The sequence below is a fragment of the Panthera pardus genome, unplaced genomic scaffold (genome assembly GCF_024362965.1).
Source record: "Panthera pardus isolate Hobbes unplaced genomic scaffold, ASM2436296v1 HiC_scaffold_8, whole genome shotgun sequence".
NCBI lineage: Eukaryota > Metazoa > Chordata > Mammalia > Carnivora > Felidae > Panthera > Panthera pardus.
Window position 1 is genome coordinate 1,282,258 of NW_026527013.1, and position 22,524 is coordinate 1,304,781.

Below are 22,524 nucleotides of genomic sequence, written 5' to 3' on the forward strand. Positions count from 1 at the left end.
ATTTGAGAGGGACCCCATCTTGCACAAAAGAAAGAGCAGTCGGGGTGAATGACTCAGGTGTCCGCTCAGAGCTGGCTGCCCAGAAAACTCCTGGCTGGTTCTGCCCTATCACGCCGCAGTGGGTTCAACATTTTCTGGCTCCTTCTCCCGCACAGCCGAAAGGCAGAGTTAAAATTGTGCCTAAGCACTGGCGACAACTGACGAAACAGAAACGGGGGACAGAGCACGTGCCTTCCCCACGGTTCTCAGCCTGCTTTCCGGGGACTTCCATCCTCCCACCCCACGAAATCCTAACTTCACCCATAGCCTGGGCGTCTGTTTACCTATCTGGGGCACTCTGGCGGGCCACCGGCCATCGTGACATCTGGGATCCCTCGCCCCTTGGGGATGAGGGCACCCTGGGGACAATGGCCGTGATGTCCCAACACCGCCCTCCCCCCGCCAGGAAAATGGAAATGACCACCAGCAGCCGCGGGTACAAAAATGGCACAATTTATTCTGATGCTCGGGTGGGAACACCCGTGGGCGGGGAGGATGCAGAGGGTCCCTGCCACCGTCCCCGGCCTGGCCGCACGGCGGGAGCAGCTGGGAACCCTGGGGCGCACAGTGGTTCTGCGGTTTGGCTGTGGTCTTGCATTTGAAGGGGCGACATTCGACTGGACAGTTTCCTCGTCCTGGGAGGCTGTCTTGCCAGGCGCCCCCCTGAGCTGGGCCCCGGAGGCTTCCAGAAGGACCGAGGCCCGAGCTCTTGTTAATTGCACTTGTTCGGTGTCGGGTGACGGTGCCCCTCACGTCTGCGAGCATCCCAGACACCCAGAGGTACTGAGTCGGCACGGGCCACACTGGAAGGGCAGCCACGGCGAGAGGCCACGGAGCATGTGTGGGCAGGCAGAGGCATGAACTCGGGGCAGAACGGGGCTTCCCGCGGTCGCTTCGGTGCAGCCCCCGACGGGGCCCTGGCCACCCCTCCCAGGGTCCGTGGGAGACAGTGGTGGGATTCGGATCCCACAGCCACACAGGGCCACACAAACAGAGGGTTTTGATGTGAAGCTGGCAGGCTCTGCAGAAGGACTAGTTCCAGCTACCATCTGGCAAGACTCAAAGATCCCGCCCAGGAGAGCGGTTCCAGGGGACTCATCCTGTGTTGTCCACACGGGACAGGGGATATTTTTCTAAAGGGGGAGGCAGGCTCACGTATAGGAAAAGAAAAATCGTATCTTTCATGATCCACGAAGGGGCCCGGGGGGGCCGGGAGGCAGGCCGTGGGGTCCCTGTCGTACCTGTCGTGAAGCAGACACGGGGCTCCCAGGCGCCGGCTGCCCGCAGGGCACAGGTCCGTGCGGGCCCACTGGGCAAACGCAAGTGCTTTACAAACACAGTGGGTTTTCCCAGGTGCCCAACACACACAACCATGGAGTCCAAGTTCAATGCCGGCCGAGGAGACGGGCTCAGGGTGGCCAGACCCACGGCTGCTGCATCTGGGATCGGGGAGGACTCGACCCTGGCGCTCAGCGTAGCCGCGACAGCATGGAGCTCCGATCACTTGCTGGGCTTTCTAGAAAGCACGGGCCCATGTTCTGGAGACGTGGCCCTCAGGCTAGAGTGTCCCCCGGGCACTGCCTCGGTGGCCGCAGGGCCGAGCGGCGCTCAGTGGCACATCCGTGCAGTCATTTCTTTCTGTTAAGAACGAGCGGGACGTCAGGTATCGAGACGAGGAGGACAGAAACCACACCCCAGAAAAGCAGATCCGGTCTCAAGGGACCCGCAGGCTTCATTTTACGCCAAACCGTACGAACAACGGAACAGATAACCGGGTGGGGGGGGGGGGCCCAAGCCATTCTGTGAAGGGCCAAAAAGGCAGTGTTGTCGAGGGCGAGCGGCTGCGGCAACGCGTAAACGCTAAGGCACGAAGACATCTTGCCACGTTCTGCACGACGGCAAGACCCCGGGAGCCTCGGTGTGCAGGAGTAGCGGGCAGATCAGCACCAGCCCACGTCCTTTACACACAGCCTGGGGAAAACAGCCTGGGGAAGTCTCGCTGGCCCCAGAAAGAACTGGAAGCATCGATACGGGAGAAATGATGAGGGTATCGAGGCACGAAGGCAAAAAAAAAAAAATCGGGGCACCTGGGTGGCTCACTCGGTTGAGCATCCGACTCTTGATTTCAGCTCAGGTCGTGAGCGTCTCGTGGTCGTGAAATCGAGCCCCACACTGGGCTCTGCGCTGACCGTGCAGAGCCTACTTGGGATCCTCTCTGCCCCTCCCCCACTTCCTCTCTCTCTCAAAATAAATATGTAAACATTAAAATGAACAAGCAAACAAACAAACTGAGCCTCCTTTAAGCGTCTGACTTCAGCTCAGGTCATGATCTCTTGATTCGTGAGTTCGAGCCCCGCATCGGGCTCTGTGCTGACGGCTCAGAGCCTGGAGCCTGCTTTGGATTCTGTGTCTCCCTCTCTCTCTGCCCCTCCCCCACTCCCGCTCTGCCTCTAACTCAAAACGAATGAACATTAAAAAAAAAAAAGAAAGAAAGAAAGAAAGAAATCATTGCTTGGTCTCCAGCCAGGCAGTGAGGACAAGGGTGGGGGAGACTGGGATGTCCGGGCCGGCCACCGGGCCGCTGGTGTTTGCAGGGTGACCTCCCCAGGGTCCCCGAGGGCATGGCAGCCACATCCCCGCCATGCCCGCCAGCGGGGGGCACGGAGCAGCCAGAACCAAAAGTAAGCCCGGGGTGGGGGGTGGTGGTCCCGTGTGCCTGCCAGGAACCCGAACGGCCCACTCCACTCGAGTGTCACTGCGTCACAAATTTGGGCCCGGGCCCAAAGAACCCCCCTCCGCTCCCCTCCGCTGACTTCGGGCTGTGGAGCCGCGGGCACCGCCGCCAAGCCGGGCGTCTGGGCCCTGCGGACCAGCCCGGGACCCCGACGTCCCCCCGCCCGCCGGTCCCGGCCCGCTCACCAGCGGCTCGAGCTCCTTGGTGTCGATGAGGCCGAACTCCTTGACGAAGTAGTAAAAGTGCTTGTAGCAGGTGTTGACGTGCGCCTCGGAGCCCATCTGCGCGATGCGGTCGAAGTGGTGGATGTAGACGTGCACGAACACGCGGAACAGTCGCGACAGGATCTTCCTCACCACCTGCAGGAAGTTCTTGGGGAACGGCGTGCCTGTGGGCGGGGCGAGAGGCTCAGCGGGGCGGGGCGCCCACCTCCCCTTCCGGACCCCGCTTGGGTTCCGGCCCGTGGGCGCCAGCGCCGCGCGGGTTTCCGGTGAGGCTTCTGGTCCTTAGCGGACTCCCTGATGGGCTCCCGGTCCTCCTGCCCCCACCCCCGGTTCGTCTTTACCACGTCCTCTCGTTGGCCGGCACCGACGCTTCCTTGGGCCACGGTGGGTCGCGTCAGGCGCCCCCGCGTGCCCCTTCCACCCCCATCCGTTCACGTCCCTCCGTCCCGCGGCACGGACGGGGTGCAGCCAGCCCGGGCAGGTGCGTGCCCGGGACCGGAAAGAGCGAGGGGCCCCCGTCCCCGACGTGAGGGGCTAGCAGCCCAGGGAGAGGACGCACAGAGACGCCGCGCCCTGCGGGAAGCCCCCGTGTGCCGGGCGCACGTCCCCCAGGTGGACACACTGGCGCGTGCGGGATGCGGGTGCGGGAAAGCTCTCAGGACGGCGCCGCAGCGAGAGCGGGACGGCCAGCCAGCGCCCCACGCGGCAGGGCCCACGGGGCTGTCCTCTACCCGGAGGCACGTGGGAGGGACAAGGCTCTCTAGGAGCGGACTGTGACCGGTGCAGCCTGACCCTGCGCGTCCCGGGAGCCGCCCTGCTTCCTCCCCTGTATCTGGGCCCAGGTGGCCTCTCGGGGCAGGGGAACGATGGTGCCGGCCCTCGGTCACGGGCAAGCGTCCGAGCGTGGTGAACGGGCCGTTCCCGGCCGACTCTGTGGAGGCTTTGCTCAGGCTCACTGAGGCCTGTGCACGTTCCCCGTCCCTCGACTCTGGATGTGAAACCGAACGGTCTGTGGGTCCCTGCGGAGCAGATGCTTTCCTTGAAAGCCCCTGGAAGCCATGTGGTGGGACGGTCACCTCGAGGGCTGGCAGTCCCCACGCGCTGGGGCCCCTCGTAGTGGAAAGAGGCTTTAAGCTCAGAAGGAACATCAGGCCCACAGCAAGCGGACAAACGGAGCCCCGGGGAGCCCGGCTCGGCACCGAACCCACACGAGGCCAGGGTGTGAGGCCGCCCCGGCCCCCGCTGCGCCTCTGTCCTAGGACGGGAGCCGCCAAGGGCGCTCCTGGGTGAAGGGGGGCAGTTTAAAGCAGGCTGGTCTGGATGGGCCTGACACAGAATCTCCCAGGACTAAGCCGCACACGCTCCCGAGGACTCTCCCGCGGGGTGTGAACCCGGCCCCGTCTGTTCTTACAAATAAAGTGACACCGGGACACAGGTGCACCCGTTTGTTTATGAACCGCCCACAGCAGCTTTCGGTCTATGACGCAGACGTGAGCCGTCAAGACACATACCGTGTGGCCGGCCAAGCCGGAGAGATTTACCAACTGGTCCCCACGAGGAAAAGTGCGCAACCCCTGGTCTGACATTAAGAGCACAGGCTGGTGGCTCGAGACCCAAGCAGACGCACAAGCGTGAACGGAACCCACACGGGAGCCAGGATGAAGCGTGAACCCCGTCCTTCCCTTGCGAAGCCACAAACCCAGCCCCAGGGGGCGCCCGGCACACGGGACACCACTCTGCGTGAAGCGTTTCCTCTGCCTGCCTGGCCAGGGCCCTGCAAGCCTCAGGGTGCCGCTGGCCAGGCCGGACCCCCCACCCGATGTGACCGTGTGGGACGGGCCTGGGGCCCCGAGAGCCTGAAGCACAAGGGCCTGCGTGAGGCCTCAGGGTCCCACTGGACGGCTGCGAGGCACCTGCCAAGTTACTTTTCTCTGCCTCTCGTCGGTGTCCTGTTCGGTAAGCTTAGGAGTCACCTTCCGTGGGCGAGGGGCAGGCTTGGGGCCTCAAGCTCTAGGGTGCCCCCCCCCCCCAAGGAGCGGGTGGGACCTGTTGGGGTCCCAGCAGGGCTGGCGGCCACAGTGACAGAGGGAGTGCACACGCGGAGGGGGCCCCGGGGGCCGGGCCTGAGACCTGTCTGCCCTGCTGCTGCTCGGGGATGCCGTGTCAACGCTGGCGGGGACAGTCGAAGCCGTGTCCCAGGGAGTCTCCCGGTGCCACTGTAACAAACTATCACCGGCCTGGCGGCTTAAATGCCGGAAGCCACAAGTTCCGAGTCTGTCGCTGGCCTGATATTGGTCAAGGTGCTGGAGGCACTGTTCCCTCCGGAGGCTCCGGGGTCAGTCCGTGTCCTTGCTGCCTCTGGAAGCCCACGACCCCTTCCCCCTTCCCGGCTGCCGCGCCACCTTCTCTCTCAAGTCGGATCTCGCTCTGCCTCCTTCTCACAAGGGCCCTTGTGACGACACTCAGGCCGCAGCAGGGCGATCCAGAGTCATCTCCCATCTCAGGGTCCTTAACTTAAAGAACAATGTGCCCACCGCGCACGCGCACGTCCACAGACGACCGTGTCCCCCGCGCACGTGCACATCCCTCGGCCGTGAGCAGGAGCGAGGCGCCCACCCCCGCTGCCCCGCGGACAGACCCTGAACGTGACGCTCAGGGTGGGAACCAGACACGAGAGGCCACGCGTGTGAAACGTCCAGAACAGGCTCATCCACGGACAGGAAGGGGGCTCAGGGGTGCTGGGGGAGGGGGGTACTGGGGGAGGGGGCTCCTTTCAGGGTGGTGGAATGTTCCAGAACCAGTTGTGGCCCTTGCATAAATCTGCGAACATACTACGAAACGCCCCTGAAGTGCCCGCTTCAGACGGGCCGACCGTACGAACGCGAATCCTACCCGCCCGGCCCGGCCGCCCCGACTCACCAACGTGGGTGGGAAAGAGCTCCTCGTTGTTGATCTGCACCTCGATCCAGTCCATGAGCAGGTCCATGTAGCGGGGGGCCGACAGCGCCGTGGGCTTGCGGAACTGGTGCTCGTCTTGCCAGCGGTACTCGTACTTGGGGCCGCCGGACATGACCGGGCAGGACTGCTCCGTGCACTCGTCGCCGATGGTGCCGTAGATGAGGTTGACGCGGTTGAAGAAGTCCACCACGTGCACGGCCACCCAGTCGCTGAGCTCCTCGCCGGGGGGCAGCTGCACGGCCAGCTTCAGGTCGAGCCCCGCGTTCAGCGACGCCTGGGCCTTCTTGTGCAGCTCGAACCGCTGGGTGCCCGGCTCGAACTTGCGCTTGGGCCGGAAAGTCTTGTCCTTGTTGAAAACCTGCTTCAGGAAGGGGTTGGACATGGTGGCCCCGTGCCCGGCCCGTGCTCCCCGGCGAGGCCTCTGCACAGTGGCCCCGGGCAGGGCGCTGCTGTCAGCCGCGGGGACGGGGGACTGGAGATTCGCGGCGTCCCCGGCCTCGCCCGAGATCTGGAACACAGAAAGGGGAGAAGGGTCACCTGTTTCTGGAAACCCTCTTCCGGAAGCACAAGGGGCTGGATCGGGAGGCCCCCGAGACTCGTGGTTTTCAGTTTCACGGAGAGGGCGCCGGTGGACACAATGGTCCGCCACCTCGGCAGAAGGCGCTGAGGCAAAGCCCCCAACGAGCCAGAGCTGGCGGAGTCCCGCTGTACAGCGGGAGGGGTCGTGTGCAAAGCCGCGCAGCGGCCAACGGCGACCGCAGCAGGTCAGTGGCGGCCAAGGGCGAAGGGAGGTCTCCATCCCTGGGACCTGCAAACGGACCTTATTTGGAAAAAGGTGCTTTGCGGAGGTGACTGAGCATCTCGGGACGCGCTCCTCCTGGTTATCCAGGTGTCCCTAGTCCGATAACGGCTGTCCTCGCAGAAGGACACGCGGACACACGGGAGAAGGCTGCATGAGGATGAAGGTCAAGGGGGGGCACCAAGGATTGGCCCGCACCGCCAGGGCCAGGAGAGAGCCGGGAGCAGACCTCACCACCCTGAGGGCATGCGCAGAAACCGCGCTCCCGATGGACGGACGGGAATTCTGGGGGGACACGCTGCCCCACAGGGCCTGCCTAAGAGGCCCGGGCGAGCCCGTCTGGGTCCTGTGTGTCCAAGCTGGGACCAGGATGGGTGCCCACTGGCTTCTGGGGACGCGGCCCTGCCCAGGGCGGTGAGGGCCCTACTCCCCCTACTCTTCCAGCCTCTCTCTGTGCTCCGTGTCCTGTTACCTGGGACAGTACAGGCCCCCGTCAGGGAGTGGGACAGAGCGCAATGGAGCACGTGAGGCCGGGTGCTCATGCGGGACACAGTCACCATGCTGTGCCTGGCACTGCCCATCACCCCACACTGTCCCGGGAGCGAAGGCCGGGCTGCGATGGGGGAGGCCGGGTGCCAGAGTGGCAGGCGGGGCCGGGGTCCTGGGAGTTCACCAGACAGAAGGCGCAAAAGGGGAAGCCCGGGGAGAGGCGGAAGTGCCAGGCCCCGCCCTGCGGCCCCGCCCTGCGGCCCTCCGTACCCCTCCTCCATTTGCTGCCTACAAGTAACCGTTTACGACTTCACTGCAAATGCCCACCCCCGCCAGCTTCTCCTTTACTTAAACTGGGGGGGGGGGGGGGGGAGGGGGGAGGCTCGTTCCTCTGACTCCACCCCTCAAGATCCAGCACGTAGCTCTAGGAAAGTACCACAGACTCAGGGCTCCTAACAGCCCAACCGTGGTATCAGAAAGTTCTAGAAGCTGCAGGTCCGAAACGGCCCTCCTGGGAGTCCTCGCCTTTCCCGGCTTCCAGGGCGTCACGTCTTCGGCCATCAGCCCACATGGCTCTGGCCTCTGCTTCCCTCATCAAGCGCCCTTCTGCAGGGACCCCACTCACCCCCCAGCCCCCACGGCGGCCCCCACAGAGAACGTGCACCACAGGCACTACCTGTCCGGGTGCAAGGGTCCCCAGACTCCTGGAGAGCCCGGATGAGTGCACACAGCGGCCCGGGATGCAGGGAGGGTGACCCAGACGGCGGGCTGGCAATGGGGGCACCTGGGCTCCCAGCAAACACTTAGAGCTGTCGTGGCTCCACCACGGCCTGTGGCCCTCTGTTGCCGGGATGTGGGAAGAAGGGGCCTCCCGGGACCCTGGGCCCTGACGAGGCGCCCCCGGAGCCGGCGACTGCATTTCTGGGGCCACGTGCGGCCTGAGCACCTGCCTCGCCGGAACTGGGCCGACTCTGTGCCCGCTGTGGCCGAGCTGGGAGCCCCAACTGAGCGGTTTGGGCCGTGTGGACTCTCGGCCACGAGACTTAAAGAGAGATTGCTCGCAGCTGAAGGGCGCCAGCACCCAAGCATAGCCTCGAGAGCTGGTCCTTCTGCGGCCACCGGGGGCCAAATGGGAGGTGGCAGCAGAGATGGAGGGACCCCACTGCCACCCTCCCGCCTGCTCACAGCTGCCCAACCCGGCCAGCGTCGGCCTTGTCCTCGGTGTGTCCCCAGGGCCTGCTCCCGGGGCTGAGGCAGCACCTGATGTGCAAGAGCGTGAAGCAGGCTCCCTGCCCTGGTGAGTGGGCAGGAGACGGTGGGAAGGATAAGGGCCTCCAAAAGTGTCCCCGTCCTGGTTCTGTGACCGGGAACCTGTCACTTCACGTGGCAGAGAGGACCCTGTCAAGGCCCCTGAGGCGGGGGTGACCCTGGGTGCCCCAGGGGCCCAGCGTCCCGGCGAGGTCCTCACGAGAGGGAGGCAGAGAGATGGGCAGACCCCGTGCTGCTGGCCGGGAGGATGAGGAGGGGCCGCGGGCCCAGGATGCGGGGCCTCTGGAAGCCAGAGAAGGGGGGAAAGGGGGCTCCCTGGGGCCCGGGGGGGGGGGGCAGCCCTGCCCACGCCTGGGTGTTAGAACTTTCCAGCCCAGCCCTGCCCACCCCACTTTGAACTCACGACCTCCAGAACTGTGAGATGACAGAGGTGTGTGGCTCCAGGCCACGGAATCTGTGGTCACTTGCTGCAGGGGCCCCAGGAGACTCAGGAGCCACCGGCTAACAGGCCCTGTGGAGTTTCATAACGAGCCCGGGCACAGCGACTCACTGCTGATGACACCGCGGCAGCCCAGCCTGGCTACCCGTGGGCCCGGGCCCTTCCTGGCTGCGGCGTGGCTGGCGAGGCCTCCCACCCTCTGCGTGGACAGGCAAAGCCCCACCACTCCTCTGGGCCCAGGTGAGCCGTGCTCAAGGCGCAGGAACCGCGCAAAACACAGAAGGTGAGCATCAGGGTCGCAAGAGCTGACCGGAGACAGCGGGGTCAGAGGGACGGAGAAACCAGTGCTCCCACGACAACAGCCGTCACCACAAAGCCCGTCACCAGCGCCAGCGAGGACGGGCAGACCGGAACCCTCGGGCCTGGCCAGTGTGCGCGTAGAAGGCAGCGACCACCGGGGACAACAGCCCAGCACGGGGCTGCCCTGGGGCCTAGCGATGCCTCTCAGATCCACGGGCAAGACAGGCGACAACACGCGCGCACACGAAACATACACGCGTGTTCGCGGCAGCGCAATTCAGAACGTTCACCAAAAAGTGGAAACAACCCAAACGTCCATCAACGGGTGACCACATGAACCAGCTGGGTCTGCCGCGCACGTGCACGTCCTTGGCTATGAGCAGGAGCGAGGCGCCCACCCCACCGCCCCGCGGACGGACCCCGAACACACGATGCTCAGGGAGGGAACCGGACACGAGAGGCCACACGGAGTGTGAGTCCGCGGGTGTGAAACATCCAGAACAGGCCCATCCAGGGACGGGAAGGGGGCTCGTGGGGGCTGGGGGAAGAGTGGGGGTGACGGCTGATGGGGACCGGGTTTCCTATGGGGTGATGGAATGTTCTGGAACCAGAGGAGGTGCCTGCACAGCCTTGTGAACTGAAGACACAGGGCTGTGCGCTGTTGATGAGTGGGCGTAAGGCACGCGGATGTTATCTGAGAAAGGGGGGGGCACGGGCAGGCCTCTGTCCGGGGCCCTAAACGGCTGAAGCGTCCCTGTTCGCTCGCACCGAGGCCGGCGGTAACCTCCGCTCACGGGGCCCTGGAGCAGCCACCGAGAGGCACAGAGAGTAGACGGTGCCGGGACGACTGGAAGGAGGGAGGTCCCGTGATGACCCCCGGCCGGTGGCTCGAGGCGCCTGTGCTCTGACGAGGACACGGGGCGACAACGGAGAGAAGCACGTCCGCTTCCCTCCCCAGGGTGGCCCAGGGGCTCTGGCACCATCGACGCTCCCGGCCGCCTTGGTGGATTTGGCTTTACGGTCACCCCCAAGCAGTGCGGCACCGACAGCGGGCCGACCGGGTCTCCCTGGGGCACTGTGGGGTGGCATCCCCGCCCCCCATCGTGACCAGGGTCCCCTGGGGGCCGAGTCACCTCGGGCGAGACCCTGGATTAGAAGACCATGTCTCCGTACTGCCTGGTCAACGATTACTTAGGTCGGAGTTTCCATCCTGGCGGCGGGTAGGGGGAGGGGCCAGAGCTGGCCCCCTGGGCTGTGGGTGAAGCCACCACCCTTTCTGTCCGGCCGCGTGCCGCCACGACGGGCCCCCTCTCCATTATTCGGGCCTCTGCCGGCCTAACCCAAAGACAGTGCCAGCCCCCCTCCGGGCCGGGGCCGGTCCCCACTGCGGCCCTGTGAAGCCTGCACAGAACCGGTGTGGCCGGGGCAGCCGACCCTCCCTGGTTCCAGCGGGAGGGCCTGGGCGGTGGGAAGGTGGTGCCTCAGAGGACGGGGCGCAGCCACACCCACCCCGACCCTCTGTCAGACCGGCCGTGTGCCCCTGGTGGGCCTGTGCTGGACACGCCGGTGCGGAACCCGCTCCCCGCCTACGCCCAGTAACGCCCAAGCGGCCTGCACACCTGCCCGGGGGGTCGCGCTGCAAACCTGGCCGCTCTGAGGCCCCTCTGGGGACAGGTCAAGGGACAGGAATCCCCTGTGGGCCACCTTCTGCTCCTCTGACGACGCGGCTTAAATACTTCCTCGTTCGAGGTCTGTCTTCAACCTGCAGACTCCCTTCCGCTTGAGGAGACAGGGTGGGGGTTATGTCCAGCCAGACGGGGGCCACCGCAGCCCCTCCTGTGGGTCGCCTGATTCCCCGGCTCCTTATTCACCGCGGCTAAGCTACGCCCCAGACAGCAATCCCGGGGGGGCGAGAGAAACACAGCCCGCCAGTGCCCTGTTGTCGCTTTTTACCTGGGGCCTCCCGGGGATGGCTCTGGGAGTTTAAGCTGAGACCCTGTCACCTGGGGACACAGGACAGAAGCACGCCGTGTGACATGGGAGTGCGGCCTCAGGGGTACTGCAGGACGGTGGTCTGTCTGCACGCCTTCGTGCCACGGACCAGACGCACACGGGGATGGTTCTGGAAGGTGGGGCGGGGCAGGGCAGTGGGGGGCTTACAGGGCTCCTGCCTGCTTTCGTCTCTTCTCAGGAAGTGGGAAGGTTTTTTAAGTGGAAGCAATGATTTCCTAAAAAACTTCCCTTCTACCCCCAGGATGGTAGAATTCCCCTCAAAAGCAAACAGCTTTCTCTCAGGAACACATGCACCCCCCTCCCGACCCCCGGCCGAGGGGCGGCGGCCCCCAGAAGGTGCCTTTGCCTTGAGGGGCGGCAGGAGCCCAGGGTGCCGGGGGAGCCCCCCCACCGCCGCCCCTGGTCCCATTACCAGCTCTTCCCGGAACACCTCCGCGGTTGGCGCAGGGGAGGGTGGGGCAGGGGATTCGGTGCTAAAGGCTCCGGGGGCTGTCCTGGTGCTTCCCACAGACGAGATGTGGCGGTGCTCAGAAACTTCTAGACTGAGGAAGGTAAGCCGACAAACTCCCCCGCCCCTAAGCACACCCTCCTCACCCCCCCTTTTATTCTGAAAACCAAACACAACACAGTCCCTCTAAGCATCCCCTCCCCCCCCCCCGCCTCGCAGAGGCCCAGAGCTGCGGCTGCCGCTTCCTTCCGGTGCCCCCACACCCTGCCCTGGCCCTGGCCCTGACATGCCGCCGTTAAGGGGACCCTGCCCTGGAGCTGGGGCTCCAGACAAACGAGCCCCAGCCTCAGAGGTCGGTCCCGTATGTTCCAGATCAGCAAACCCCGGCTCCTGGCCCAGCGGCTGAGGTTCGGCTGGAAGGTGCTGGAAGCCCAGGCTCTGTCCTGTCAAAGGCCACACCCCCCGGCGCTGTCTTCTCAGTGTCCCCACCGCTGGCTGAGTGGGAAGGCCACCTGCCGTCCTGCAGGACTCACACAAAGGTGGCCCCAGCCCCCCGCCCCCCCGGGGTGTGCGGCTTTGCTGGCATCCAGCCCTCATGTCTTTGTTTTCGGGGCCAAGTTCCCCAACTTGTCCTGCAGGAAGTGGTTTGCAGAGATCACTCCAGGCCGGGTGCCATCGAGGGGTTCTATATACTCCCGCCCTCCCGGTAGTTCTTTTATGGTTTAACCAATTGTGATATAGTTCACATGTAAGTAACTTACAGTACACAATTCAACGGTTTTTAGTAAGATCGTAGAATAGTGCAATCATCACCACTAATTCCAGAACGTTCTCATCACCTCAAAAGACTGCCCATCAGCAGTCACTCCCCATCCGTCTATCATGGGTGGAATCGTGTCCCCCCCAAACGGATGTTCAAGCCCTAACCACTGGCACCTGTGAGTGAGCCCTTGTTGGGAAACTGGAATCTTTGCAGATGTCAAGATGAAGTCATACCGGACAGGGTGGCCCTAAATCCAAGGACACACATCTTTACGAGAACCGGGAAATCCGGACAAACACTCGGAGAAGTCGGCCATGTGACCGTGGATGCGTCGGCAAGCCGAGGGACGCCCAGGATGGCCTGTGACCCCCAGGAGCTGGGAGAGGCAGGAAGGGCCCTTCCTGGAGCTTTGAGGGGCAGATCGTAGGGCAAGTAGGAGGCGGGCCGGGGATCTGAGCCCAGGACTCCCGCGCCCACTGCCTGCGCTTGGGGGGTGCTGGGTGCACTGGGGCCGCCGCGGACGCTGGGCCTCTCCCGCCACAGAGGCAGATATACAAGGACTGTGATGAAACCGTGTCCCCTGGGGACAGAAAGCACAGTGTGACAGAGACCAGGGGTGGCTGTCTGCTCAGGAGCCACGCCTCTTCCTTCTAGGCCTCCGCCTGAGGTTTCAAGGGGCCCTTTCATTGAGCAGAGGCCCGCAGGTCAGCAGGGGAAGCCGCTCCGCTCCCGTCCCGACGCAGACTCCGCTAGCTGGCTGACCAAGCTTCCTTTTAACGTCAGGATGCTCAGGATGTGGACTGGACTCTGAGAAGACCCTGGTCTGAAACGGACACAGTGCGTCCACAGCAGGCCAGGCCCATCCACTCACAGGTGGCGCTCTCTCCAGGGTGCTGTGCCTAGCTCCCAGCTGTGCCAGGGTCTCGCCTGGGGCCGCTCCGGCTCCAGGGACAGTGGGCCATGTCTGGAGACGTCTGTGGCCGTCACGACTGGGGTGTTCCTGGCATCGAGCACGGGGGCCTGGAACGGTGCTCAGCCCCCACAGCGCCCGCACACCCCCAGAGTGACCCAGTCACAGATGTCTTATTTTGAACTCAGGAGACACAGAAACGCCCGTCTCCTTCCCAGAATCTGGCTTCTGACGTTGGATTCCCCTTTTTCGCTTAAGCAATCCGGGCCTCGAAATTCTAGGAAATCAGGAACAGGGCCCTCCAGCTGGGGCGTGTCTAAAACTTCCCAGAGTAAAAGCCCAACTTCTAAGCCGGCTGCCTGGGGAATTTTTGTAAAACCCCCACTTTATGAAGTGCTGGGGAAGGGAGAGCAGCGCCCGGAAACGTGATTAAAGGCTGACTTTTCACTGAGCTGTCTTGGCTTTGGGGCATTTGTACATACGAAACAAAGAGACTTAAAACTGTTCAGAAAAGATTCAGGAACTGCACTGGCATCTCTGAGAAGCCCCTGAGGGACTAAAATAACCACTTTTGCTTCTGCTGAGACAGAGGGAGGCGCACCTAGAATTCAACCCGTCAGGTTACTAAGGGCGTCTGGTACCCGAACACCATGCTGGGCGGTGTGCGGGGTAAAGTTGGTAACGGCGCTCTGTCCTTCACGAAAGTTCAAGTAAAAAGTAAGCCATCGAGCCGCACAGAGACACGGAGGAGCCTCAGACGCACAGCACTCGGTGACAGAAGCCAGGCTGAGGAGGCGACACACGGGGTGGTTCCCAGTCCGGGATGCTCTGGACGAGGCAGGACCGTGGAGGCACGGCTGCCGGGGTGGGGGAGGGTGAATGGGAGGAGCACAGGAGTTTCAGGGCCGTGGGTCTACTCCGGACGACACCGTGGTGGTGGGCAGGTGTCCGTGACATTCGTCCGAACCCACGGGGTGTGCCGCACCGGGAGCGACCTCGTGTCCGCTGTGGACCGTGGTTCGTCACGTTCGGTGCTGGGTGGGGATGTCGATAATGGGGCCGCCGGTGCGTTTATGGGGAAAGGGAGTCTATGGGAATTTCCTGTACCTTCCACTCAGTTTTGTTGTGAGCCTAAAGCTGCTCTAAAAAAATAAACTCGACTTAAAATTATGAGTAAGGTTGATTCGATTACGATCCACCAAGCATTTGGTTAAATCTTCCAGTAGTTTACTCTATTTAGGAAGCACCTAAAGCCGCAGAGGACAACGAATCCTGGGGAACAGGAGTTGGATACCCATCTGCGGACAGAATGTCAGAAAAAGCACTAGAAACGTGACATCTGCCACAGGCATAGTTTCGAATTTTCCAGGAGCCTCAGTGAGAAGCGAAAAAGTGAAAGGAAGCAGGTGAAGTTGCCGTTAATACCGTATGGCATTTAGCCCCAAAATGCCAAATACCGTCTCGACACCTGACGGACACAGAAAACGTCACAGACCCATTTTGCTCTTTGCTGTTAAACATACTTTGTCTCCGAGACTTGTATTCGGCACGTGCGGCACACCCCAGTTTGCACGAGGTGCGTTCCAACTGCACACTGGCCACACATGGCCAGCGGCTGTGGCACGGGGCGCCCGAGGGGTGAATGAGAGAGGAAGCCACGTGTGGGGAGATTGGAGTGATGCATGGCTGTTGTCTGAGGTGGGTGCCCCCAGCAGGGAGGGGAGGAGGCGGGCGCCCGAATGGGGCAGGGGGAGCGGGCACTTCCGCTTGCTGCCCCCCACTGGTAATCTGTAGATTACAGACCACCCGCCAGGCGACCCCAAACACGCAGGCGCAGGGGTTGAGCAGTCAACTCGGAAGCACGGGGGTCAGGACCTGGGGGAGACTGCAGGGCCCTGTCCCGATGTTGGCCAGGCCTGGGACCTTCGTTACCACTCCCCGCTGAACCTGTAACCGGGCCAATAGGAGCCCCCGAACTTTGTGTGGGGTGGAAGAAGGCACGAATGAGGAAGCAGCTGGCGGGACCATGTGTCCAGAATCAAGTCCACAACCAGAAAGCGCAAGTGGGCTCGCGGGGTGTGCGATATGCAAAAGTTCACGCCCATCGTACCTCTCCCATCCGCCGCTCCCCGGGGACCCCGCCTCCCCGCCGCCCGCGTCCGCCGCTCCCCAGGGACCCGGCCTCCCCACCGCCCGCGTCCGCCGCTCCCCAGGGACCCGGCCTGCCCGCCGCCCGCGTCCGCCCCTCGGAGGACCCACCTGCGGTCTCACGCCCCCACCGGTCGAGCGGGTCTCGCGCCTGCCCCGCGTCCGGCGTCTTCCGTCCGGTCCCCTCCGCCGCCCAGGAGGAACAGCGCCCGCGGCCCGCCCCCGCCGCCCCGCCCAGCCAGGTCCACTTCCGCTACCGGCCTAGGCCTCCCCGGAAGCGGAGCCGAAGGGGGCGAGGCCTAGAGCGGGGGGAGGGGAATGCTCCCCGCCGCTACGCTCTCTGTTGCCGGGCAACCGGAAACGGGCGGTGACGTCATTGGCCCGGGCCAGGGGCTCAAGGCCGACCGGCGGAGCTGGCGCAGTGCCAGGAGCGCGAGCGGGTCCGCGAGACAGGGCCAGCCCAGAAGGAAGAGCGTGCGCGTGCGCGTGCCGTGTGCGCAGGCATGGGGCGCGGCGTGGGGGCGGGGCCGGAGGCGGGGCCGGTGCAGCCAGTTGTCCGTTGCGCGGGCGAGGCCGGCGCTGGGGGCGTGGCGCGGGAGACGCCGTTGGTTGGTTGGCGGGCGGCGGGCGGGGCGGGCCATGGCTCTGCTGCTGTGCCTCGGCCTGACCGCGGCGCTGGCCCGCGGCTGCCTGCACTGTCACGGCAACTTCTCGGAGAAGTTCTCCTTCTACCGCCATCACGTGAATCTCAAGTCCTGGTGGGTGGGCGACATCCCCGTGTCGGGCTCGCTGCTCAGCGACTGGAGCCAGGACACGATGAAGGAGCTGCATCTGGCCATCCCCGCGGAGATCAGTGAGTGCGGGACCCCGCCCGGGCGCGCCCCCCGGCCCGGCCAGACTCCCGCCAGACCCCGGCCTGACCCCGGCCCGCGCAGCTCACCGGCCTCCCTCTCCGGCCTCCAGCCCGGGAGAAGCTGAACCAAGTGGCGAACGCCGTGTACCAGAAGATGGATCAGCTGTACCAGGGGAAGATGTATTTCCCCGGTAAGGGGGCGGGCGCCGCGCGCGCGTGGGGCACCGAGACAGCTCCCCTCCGCCCAGCGCCGGAGGCTGACCTCCCTCCTGCCTACCCCCACAGGGTACTTCCCCAACGAGCTGCGAGCCATCTTTCGGGAGCAGGTGCACCTCATCCAGAATGCAATCATCGAAAGTGAGCAAAGGAAGGGCTTGGGGAGCGCCGCGGGGGTATTTCAGAAGTCCCTCTGGAGCCAGGGGCCCCGGCCAGGGGGTGGCAGAGGCTGGCGTGACAGGACTGGGGCTTCTGGCTCAGTGCAGCCGGCTCCCAACAGAGAGAAAGAAGGGCAGCTCCCTGAGGCAGGGGCCCTTCCTTCCCGTGGGCACCAGCAGGCGGCCTGGATAAACCCCAGCCCTCCCCCAGCCTGTCCCTGGAGAAGCGGCTGAGTAGGGCTGCTACCCTCCTCCCAGGCTGAGAGCCAGCCTAACCCTAGGTGAGGCTCTGGCAGGGCAAGAAGGCTGGGTCGGGGGTCGCTTGGGGGGGCTCAGTCGGTTAGGTGTCGACTTCGGCTCAGACCATAATCTCACGGTTCGTGAGTTCGAGCCCCGCGTCCGGCTCTGTGCTGACAGCTCAGAGCCTGGAGCCTGCTTCGGGTTCTGTGTCTCCGTCTCTCTCTGTCCCTCCCCTACTCGTCCTCTCTCTCTCAAAAACACTAAAAAAAAAATTAAAAATAATAAAAAGGGTAGGTGGGGGCGGGGGACAAGTGCCGTCAGTGCCCTCGTCCCCACAGGCCGCATCGACTGTCAGCGTCACTGTGGTGAGTGAGCCCCTGCCCGGTCCGTGGGGCACAGCGGTGGCGGCAGCCCTGGAGGCCGAGGCGGGGGGAGCCTGCGGCCGCCTCTCCTGTGTTGCAGGCATCTTCCAGTACGAGACCATTTCCTGTACCAACTGCACGGACTCGCACGTCGTCTGCTTTGGCTACAACTGCGAGTAGGGCTCAGGCTCGGGTGGTGACCAGCAAGGGCCCTGTGCCCGTGGGTCTGAGGCTCTCCTGGGACCCTCCCTGTTCCTCCCTGGCCTGTCTCCACCGGGGTCGGGTGGGGTGGTAGCCCCTCGGCAGGCCCTGAGTTCTGGATTTGGGGCGCCCCGTCTCCACGCCCCGTGTCCCCACAGGTCATCGGCACAGTGGGAAACAGCTGTGCAGGGACTCCTCCGGTACATGTGAGTTGGGGCCCCTGGGCTCAGGGAGGGGACCTTCTCCTCCACCCCTGACGTTCTGATTCCAATCCTGCTGTCGTTGTAGAAATAAGTGGCACAAGTAAGTCCCCTGTCCCCAAACCCAGCATGACTTTTATCAGAGGCGGTGTGCTTATGTGCCCTTGCGGGTGAGTATGCGGAGGGCGGCCACGGGAGGCGGCACCTGCTCCAGTGCTCAGGACCCCAGCCCGCCCTTCCTCTGCGCTCAGCTGGCACCAGGGGGTGCAACACCCAAGTTAAAGGTTTCCATAGAGTCTGGTCCTACCCCTGCCCTAAGCAGCTGGTAGGGCTGTGGTCAGAGCTGGGGGGGGGGGGGGGGGCGGGGGCGGCCCATGATGGATGTGCCCCAGTGGAGGGACTTGGGGGCCACAGGCACAGCACAGCCCTAAAGCTTGGGTCTAACTGGGACCCTGTCATGTCTTTCAGACAGGATGACCACACAAGGTAAGGCCCCCACCCCGTCTGTTCTCTCCAAAACCCTGGCCCGGCCTTCTGGAGGGGAGCACGAGGGAGTCAGGAAAGGGGTGGCACGGGGGCCTCTAAGTCAGGGATGGACGGGGAGGGGCTGGCTAGGGAGACACAGCCGGCAGGGCTCTCTCTGCACCTGGGACAAGCTGGATGTCACCCCTGCAACCACACCCAATGATCACTTCGAATAAACATCGGATCTTCCTCCCCTCTCCTGGATGCACAGAACCACTCCAGCTTTGTGAGTGGCGCAGAGGAGGGAGGCTCTGAAGACCTGGGTGGGCTCTGTAGGCAGGGTTGAGCCTAAGCCAGAGATCAAAACCCAATGGCCAGCTCGCCACAGCCTCCCACCCCCTTTTTGCAGCCCCTTGCAAGAGAGTTGGGCTCGGCCCCGATGCTGTTTAGGGGATGGGTACAGGCCACAAGACCTCCAAGTTGAGCTTTGAGGGTTGTCTGCAGCCCTGTCACATGCCCCAGGCCCGTAGCAAAGACCTTGGTTTGGGGGAGGGGGGGAGGCGGAGCGGAGAGAGAAGATCTGAGGGCACCCATGTCTCCCCAACAGTCTGATGTCACCGAGTTTCACATGTCTTGAGCCCCCACACCTGGCCAACTTGACTCTGGAAAATGCTTCCGAGTGCCTGACACAGCACTGACGGCCACCGGCCATCGCCAGACTGGCCCTAGCCTCGAGGTGGAGTCAGGACTCAGCTGGACTGCCCCAGCCTGACCCCACGGAGCAGGCTCACTGCTGCCTTGAGTCCCTGCACTGCCATCAGAGGCTGGGACTGGGGCCGGGGAGGGCGCGTGGCTTTGTATATAGAGGGCATCACCGCCGGGCGGAGCCGTAGGGCTATTAGAGGCAATGATTAAACGTCCCTGTTTCTCATCACAGAGTATCCGTGTTGGGGCAACCAGGGCTGGGTCCCCAGGAAAGGCACATCCTGGTCACGGGCACTGGGGCAGGGCTGACGGCCCCGGGATTTCCATGCCAATTGTACCGCAACCCGTCTCAACACAGCCGGGCAGGCTTGACAGACCCAAGCCTTCGGCGCGAGCGGGTGCTCTTGACTCGCCACGCCGGGCTAAACCTCAGCCGAAGGAGCACAGGAAGCGTCCCTAGCACGTCGTTTCCTTTCACAAACACTCACGTGTGTTACGAGAGACCCACGGTAAATGGCTTGATGCGCCTGGCAGGCGAGAAGTCGGGGACTAGTCCTGCCAGGAGCAGGTACACGGAGGTCAGAAGAGTCCGCAGGGCCGGGTGGGCGTGGAACACCACTCCGGCAGGCTGTGCGGGCCGGTAGTCTTACCGGCCAACAACGGCCTCAAGGCGTCAATGGGGCCTCTGCTGCCCCAGTGCTGGTGAGGGAGCGGAGGGACCCGCGAGGGGTCTGGCTCGGGCGGGCGATCATCAGGAAGAGAAGCTGGTGGAAGGCGGGGGCTGCCCGGCACCGGGTCCGCGTAGGGGTCGGACGGCTTTCCGTCTGCTGACCCGGCCTTACCGGTCCTGAATTGTCCCTTGGCCACATGGCGTCACAGTAAAGACAGTGGCAATGTGGCAAACTGAAGCACGGGCAGGGCCTGCCCGCCGGCACCTGCTTCTGCCGCTCACCTACACACCCGCCGCTAGTGGGGTTCCCTGGGAAGGGAAAGGAGGGTGCGGTCCGCGACGTTGGTGGACCTCCCGTGGGTGGGGTCGTGGCTCCCCGCTGGGGCTTGGACCGTGTGTGGGGATGACCTCACCTCCATCACGAAGGGAAGGGCGCGCTCGCAGGTGGGGACAGGGATCCCCAGCACGCTGTGTGACCTCCCGAGGGTGCCCCAGGCAGCTCGAGGATGGTCCGGAGTCCCTCTTGCAACCGGGTGTGCACACCGGCACAGACAGGAGGTGCGACAGACAAACGTCTGTGTTACAAGTTTATTGGATCATCTCGACACAAAATCATTACAGCAGCGTGATATGTCTCTCTGTCCTTTATCTGGGAATGTCGATAGCAAATCAATTCTTATAGAACACATCATACAATTCTGAGGTTCTGGAATCACTGCACAGGATTCTGTAATAGATTACCCTACATGCTAAAGTGACAGTGTTCGTCAAAAGGAAGTTACGTCATTGAGGACCATCATCTCTGACGGGGTGGTCCGGGGTCCCCTTGCCCCGCCCCGTGAGGTGCATTCCAGGGGCCGGGCCCCCGGCCCCCCCCCCCCCAGGACCGGGCCTTCCCCGCAGCTGCGGGCACGGTGTGGGACAAAGCCTGGGGAGCGTTCGGCGACAGGAGGGACCTAGAATCGCAAACAGTCCCCACCACTCGCCAAACACCACCGACCGAGACACATTTCACTGGACAGGAAAGAAATGTAAACCAACAAGGTCCAGGCCCCACTCCGTCAGGGATCCCGACTAGACCCCACCCCGGGTGGCAGCCGTGGCAACGCATGAACACGTGGGTGGGACGCGGGGAACACGACAGCAGCCCGCACGGCCCCGGGGCCGCCGGGTGTCCTGGCCCGCGGCCGCGAGGGAGGAGGGTGAGCAGGCGCGCCCCCAGGCAGGGAGTGTGGGGGCCGTGGGGCACTCGGGTGGCCTCGCGGGATCAGGGCGCGCCACCCCACACGGTCCACCGGGCGCCGCAGCCGGCTCCTCGGGCAGCCTCGGGGCTCCTCGCTGAAGAGACGGGAGGAGGCAAAGTAGGAACGCCGACAAGATGCGTCAGTACAGCGTGTCACCTCGCGACCCGAGCGGGGGCCGGGGTGGGGGCGGGGGGCCGGGCTCAGCACTCGGCCAGCGTCGCTTTCATCTCCGCCAGCAGGTTGCTCAGCAGCGTCGCGTCGCTGCACTTCCCGTCCACCGACACGGACTTCTCCCCCTGGAAAAGGGGAATCGGCCGTCAGGCCTGTGCAGGGTGTGGAACGCGACGCCCAGAGGCCGCCTCGTGGCCGAATGTGCCGTTTGTGTCTGTCACCACCTCCCTCGGTGCTGGTGCTTCGCGAGTCCAGACAAGGGAGGTGCCCCGGAGCGCGCCCCCCCCCCCCCCCCCGCCACCGAGGCCGGGACCGGAGAACCCCAATCTGGGCAACGGCCCACCTTCTGGCTGGGGGGCCTTGGGGAAAGCGGCCTGTAAACGTGTCCGCGAGCCGCTGTCCCCCTGGTCCCAGGGCCGGTGCCCGCGTGCGGCAGCTCCGACAAGCGGGACAAAGGTCGCAGAGACAGACGGGCGCTGGGACCAAAGGTCAGGCACCTGCAGCCCATGCCGTGTCCCCCGCGGGATTAACAAGGCCCCGGTTACTGAGCACCCAGAGACCCGGGAGACCTCAGCTCAGCTCTGTGGAAAAGGCAGCCAACGGCCAGGCCAGGACGAGGAGGACGTGGCATCTTCCGATGGGACACAGGCTTGTAAGTCCCTACTATAAACACCCCCCATGGGGCGCCTGGGTGGCTCAGTCGGTTAAGCGGCCAACTTTGGCTCGGGTCATGATCTCGCGGTCCGTGAGTTCGAGCCCCACGTCGGGCTCTGTGCTGACAGCTCAGAGCCTGGAGCCTGTTTCAGATTCTGTGTCTCCCTCTCTCTGACCCTCCCCCGTTCATGCTCTGTCTCTCTCTGTCTCACAAATAAATAAACATTAAAAAAAAAAAAATTAAAAAACAAACAACAAAAAAAAACCACCCCCCAACACGCAGTCAGGAGCACTGTTGAAGCAAACAGGAAGACGGAACATCCCAGCAAAGACAGGCAAGATCTCGAGAACGCCCGGCGGACGTTCCAGACCTGGAATACACAGTCGTCAAAACGAGACACCCACGGGTGGGCCCACGGGCAGAATGGCTGGCACGGCAGAGGGCGGGGCCAGGCAGGCCCGGTGCTAAGAAGAACCCGGCGCTAAGAAAGGACTTAAGTAACAGCGGGAAACTTCCAGAATTTTGCAAACACTCAAGAGGCGTAGCACACTCCTGACAGACCCGGAGAAGTCCGCGCCAGACACGCTGTGACCTGCTGGAGGCTGACAACCAAGAAAAACCCGGAGAGGACACGGCGCCTCTCTGTGAAAAGAATAACGGGGTGCAGCTCTCGTCCAGAAACTGCGACTGTGAAACGAGGCAGTGTGACGATCTTCTGGAAGATTTTACTTTTAAGTCCTCTCGAGGCACCTGGGTGGCTCAATCGGTGAAGCGTCCGACTTTGGCTCAGGCCAGGATCTCGTGGTTCACAAGTTCAAGCCCCTGGTCACGCTCTGTGCTGACAGCTTAGA

The 22,524-nt window shown here is 63.8% G+C and overlaps 3 protein-coding genes across 8 annotated transcripts in view; 1 reads left to right on the forward strand and 2 right to left on the reverse strand.

Moving 5' to 3' along the window:
- Nucleotides 1-476: 476 nt before the first annotated feature.
- On the reverse strand, nt 477-16,012 carry MOB3A (MOB kinase activator 3A). Of its 3 annotated transcripts, none has more exons than XM_053896872.1 (4): nt 15,645-16,012; nt 5,917-6,463; nt 2,959-3,161; nt 477-1,677 (listed from the first exon to the last, which is right to left on the reverse strand). In XM_053896872.1, the coding sequence occupies exons 2-4, from the start codon at nt 6,335-6,337 to the stop codon at nt 1,648-1,650; spliced, it is 654 nt and encodes a 217-aa protein (XP_053752847.1). In that variant the 5' UTR covers nt 6,338-6,463; nt 15,645-16,012; the 3' UTR covers nt 477-1,647. The 3 variants fall into 3 exon arrangements, with proteins under 3 accessions (XP_053752847.1, XP_053752848.1, XP_053752849.1); XM_053896873.1 differs by lacking the exon at nt 15,645-16,012 and adding an exon at nt 11,677-11,809; XM_053896874.1 differs by lacking the exon at nt 15,645-16,012 and adding an exon at nt 6,776-7,476.
- Nucleotides 16,013-16,169: 157 nt separating this feature from the next.
- IZUMO4 (IZUMO family member 4) lies at nt 16,170-19,162 on the forward strand. 2 transcript variants are annotated; one of them, XM_053896877.1, is made up of 9 exons: nt 16,170-16,386; nt 16,497-16,577; nt 16,672-16,743; nt 17,339-17,365; nt 17,463-17,538; nt 17,722-17,769; nt 17,852-17,866; nt 18,232-18,514; nt 18,836-19,162. In XM_053896877.1, exons 1-8 carry the CDS (start codon nt 16,173-16,175, stop codon nt 18,251-18,253), a joined length of 555 nt encoding a protein of 184 aa, XP_053752852.1. In that variant the 5' UTR covers nt 16,170-16,172; the 3' UTR covers nt 18,254-18,514; nt 18,836-19,162. The 2 variants fall into 2 exon arrangements, with proteins under 2 accessions (XP_053752852.1, XP_053752851.1); XM_053896876.1 differs by lacking the exon at nt 17,852-17,866 and having other exon boundaries at nt 16,173-16,386.
- A 1,015-nt stretch (nt 19,163-20,177) lies between these two features.
- AP3D1 (adaptor related protein complex 3 subunit delta 1) overlaps nt 20,178-22,524 on the reverse strand; it is a 37,254-nt gene continuing 34,907 nt past the window's right edge. For all 3 annotated transcript variants that reach the window (XM_053896858.1, XM_053896856.1, XM_053896855.1), the window contains one exon: nt 20,178-21,143. In XM_053896858.1, coding sequence (XP_053752833.1) covers nt 21,048-21,143 — 96 coding nt within the window. In that variant the 3' untranslated portion in view covers nt 20,178-21,047. The remainder of the gene's footprint in view (nt 21,144-22,524) is intronic.

Bases quoted from the DNA above. Each gene is read 5' to 3' on its own strand.
- IZUMO4 (XM_053896877.1), top strand. From the start codon at position 16,173: ATGGCTCTGCTGCTGTGCCTCGGCCTGACCGCGGCGCTGGCCCGCGGC. The intron at 16,744-17,338 runs GTGAGCAAAGGA...TCGTCCCCACAG, and splicing joins CCAGAATGCAATCATCGAAA to GCCGCATCGACTGTCAGCGT. The intron at 17,539-17,721 runs GTAGGGCTCAGG...GTGTCCCCACAG, and splicing joins TGCTTTGGCTACAACTGCGA to GTCATCGGCACAGTGGGAAA.
- MOB3A (XM_053896872.1), bottom strand. From the start codon at position 6,337: ATGTCCAACCCCTTCCTGAAGCAGGTTTTCAACAAGGACAAGACTTTC. The intron at 3,162-5,916 runs GTGAGTCGGGGC...CCCCGCCCACAG, and splicing joins GCTCTTTCCCACCCACGTTG to GCACGCCGTTCCCCAAGAAC. The intron at 1,678-2,958 runs GTGAGCGGGCCG...CGTTCTTAACAG, and splicing joins CCAAGGAGCTCGAGCCGCTG to AAAGAAATGACTGCACGGAT.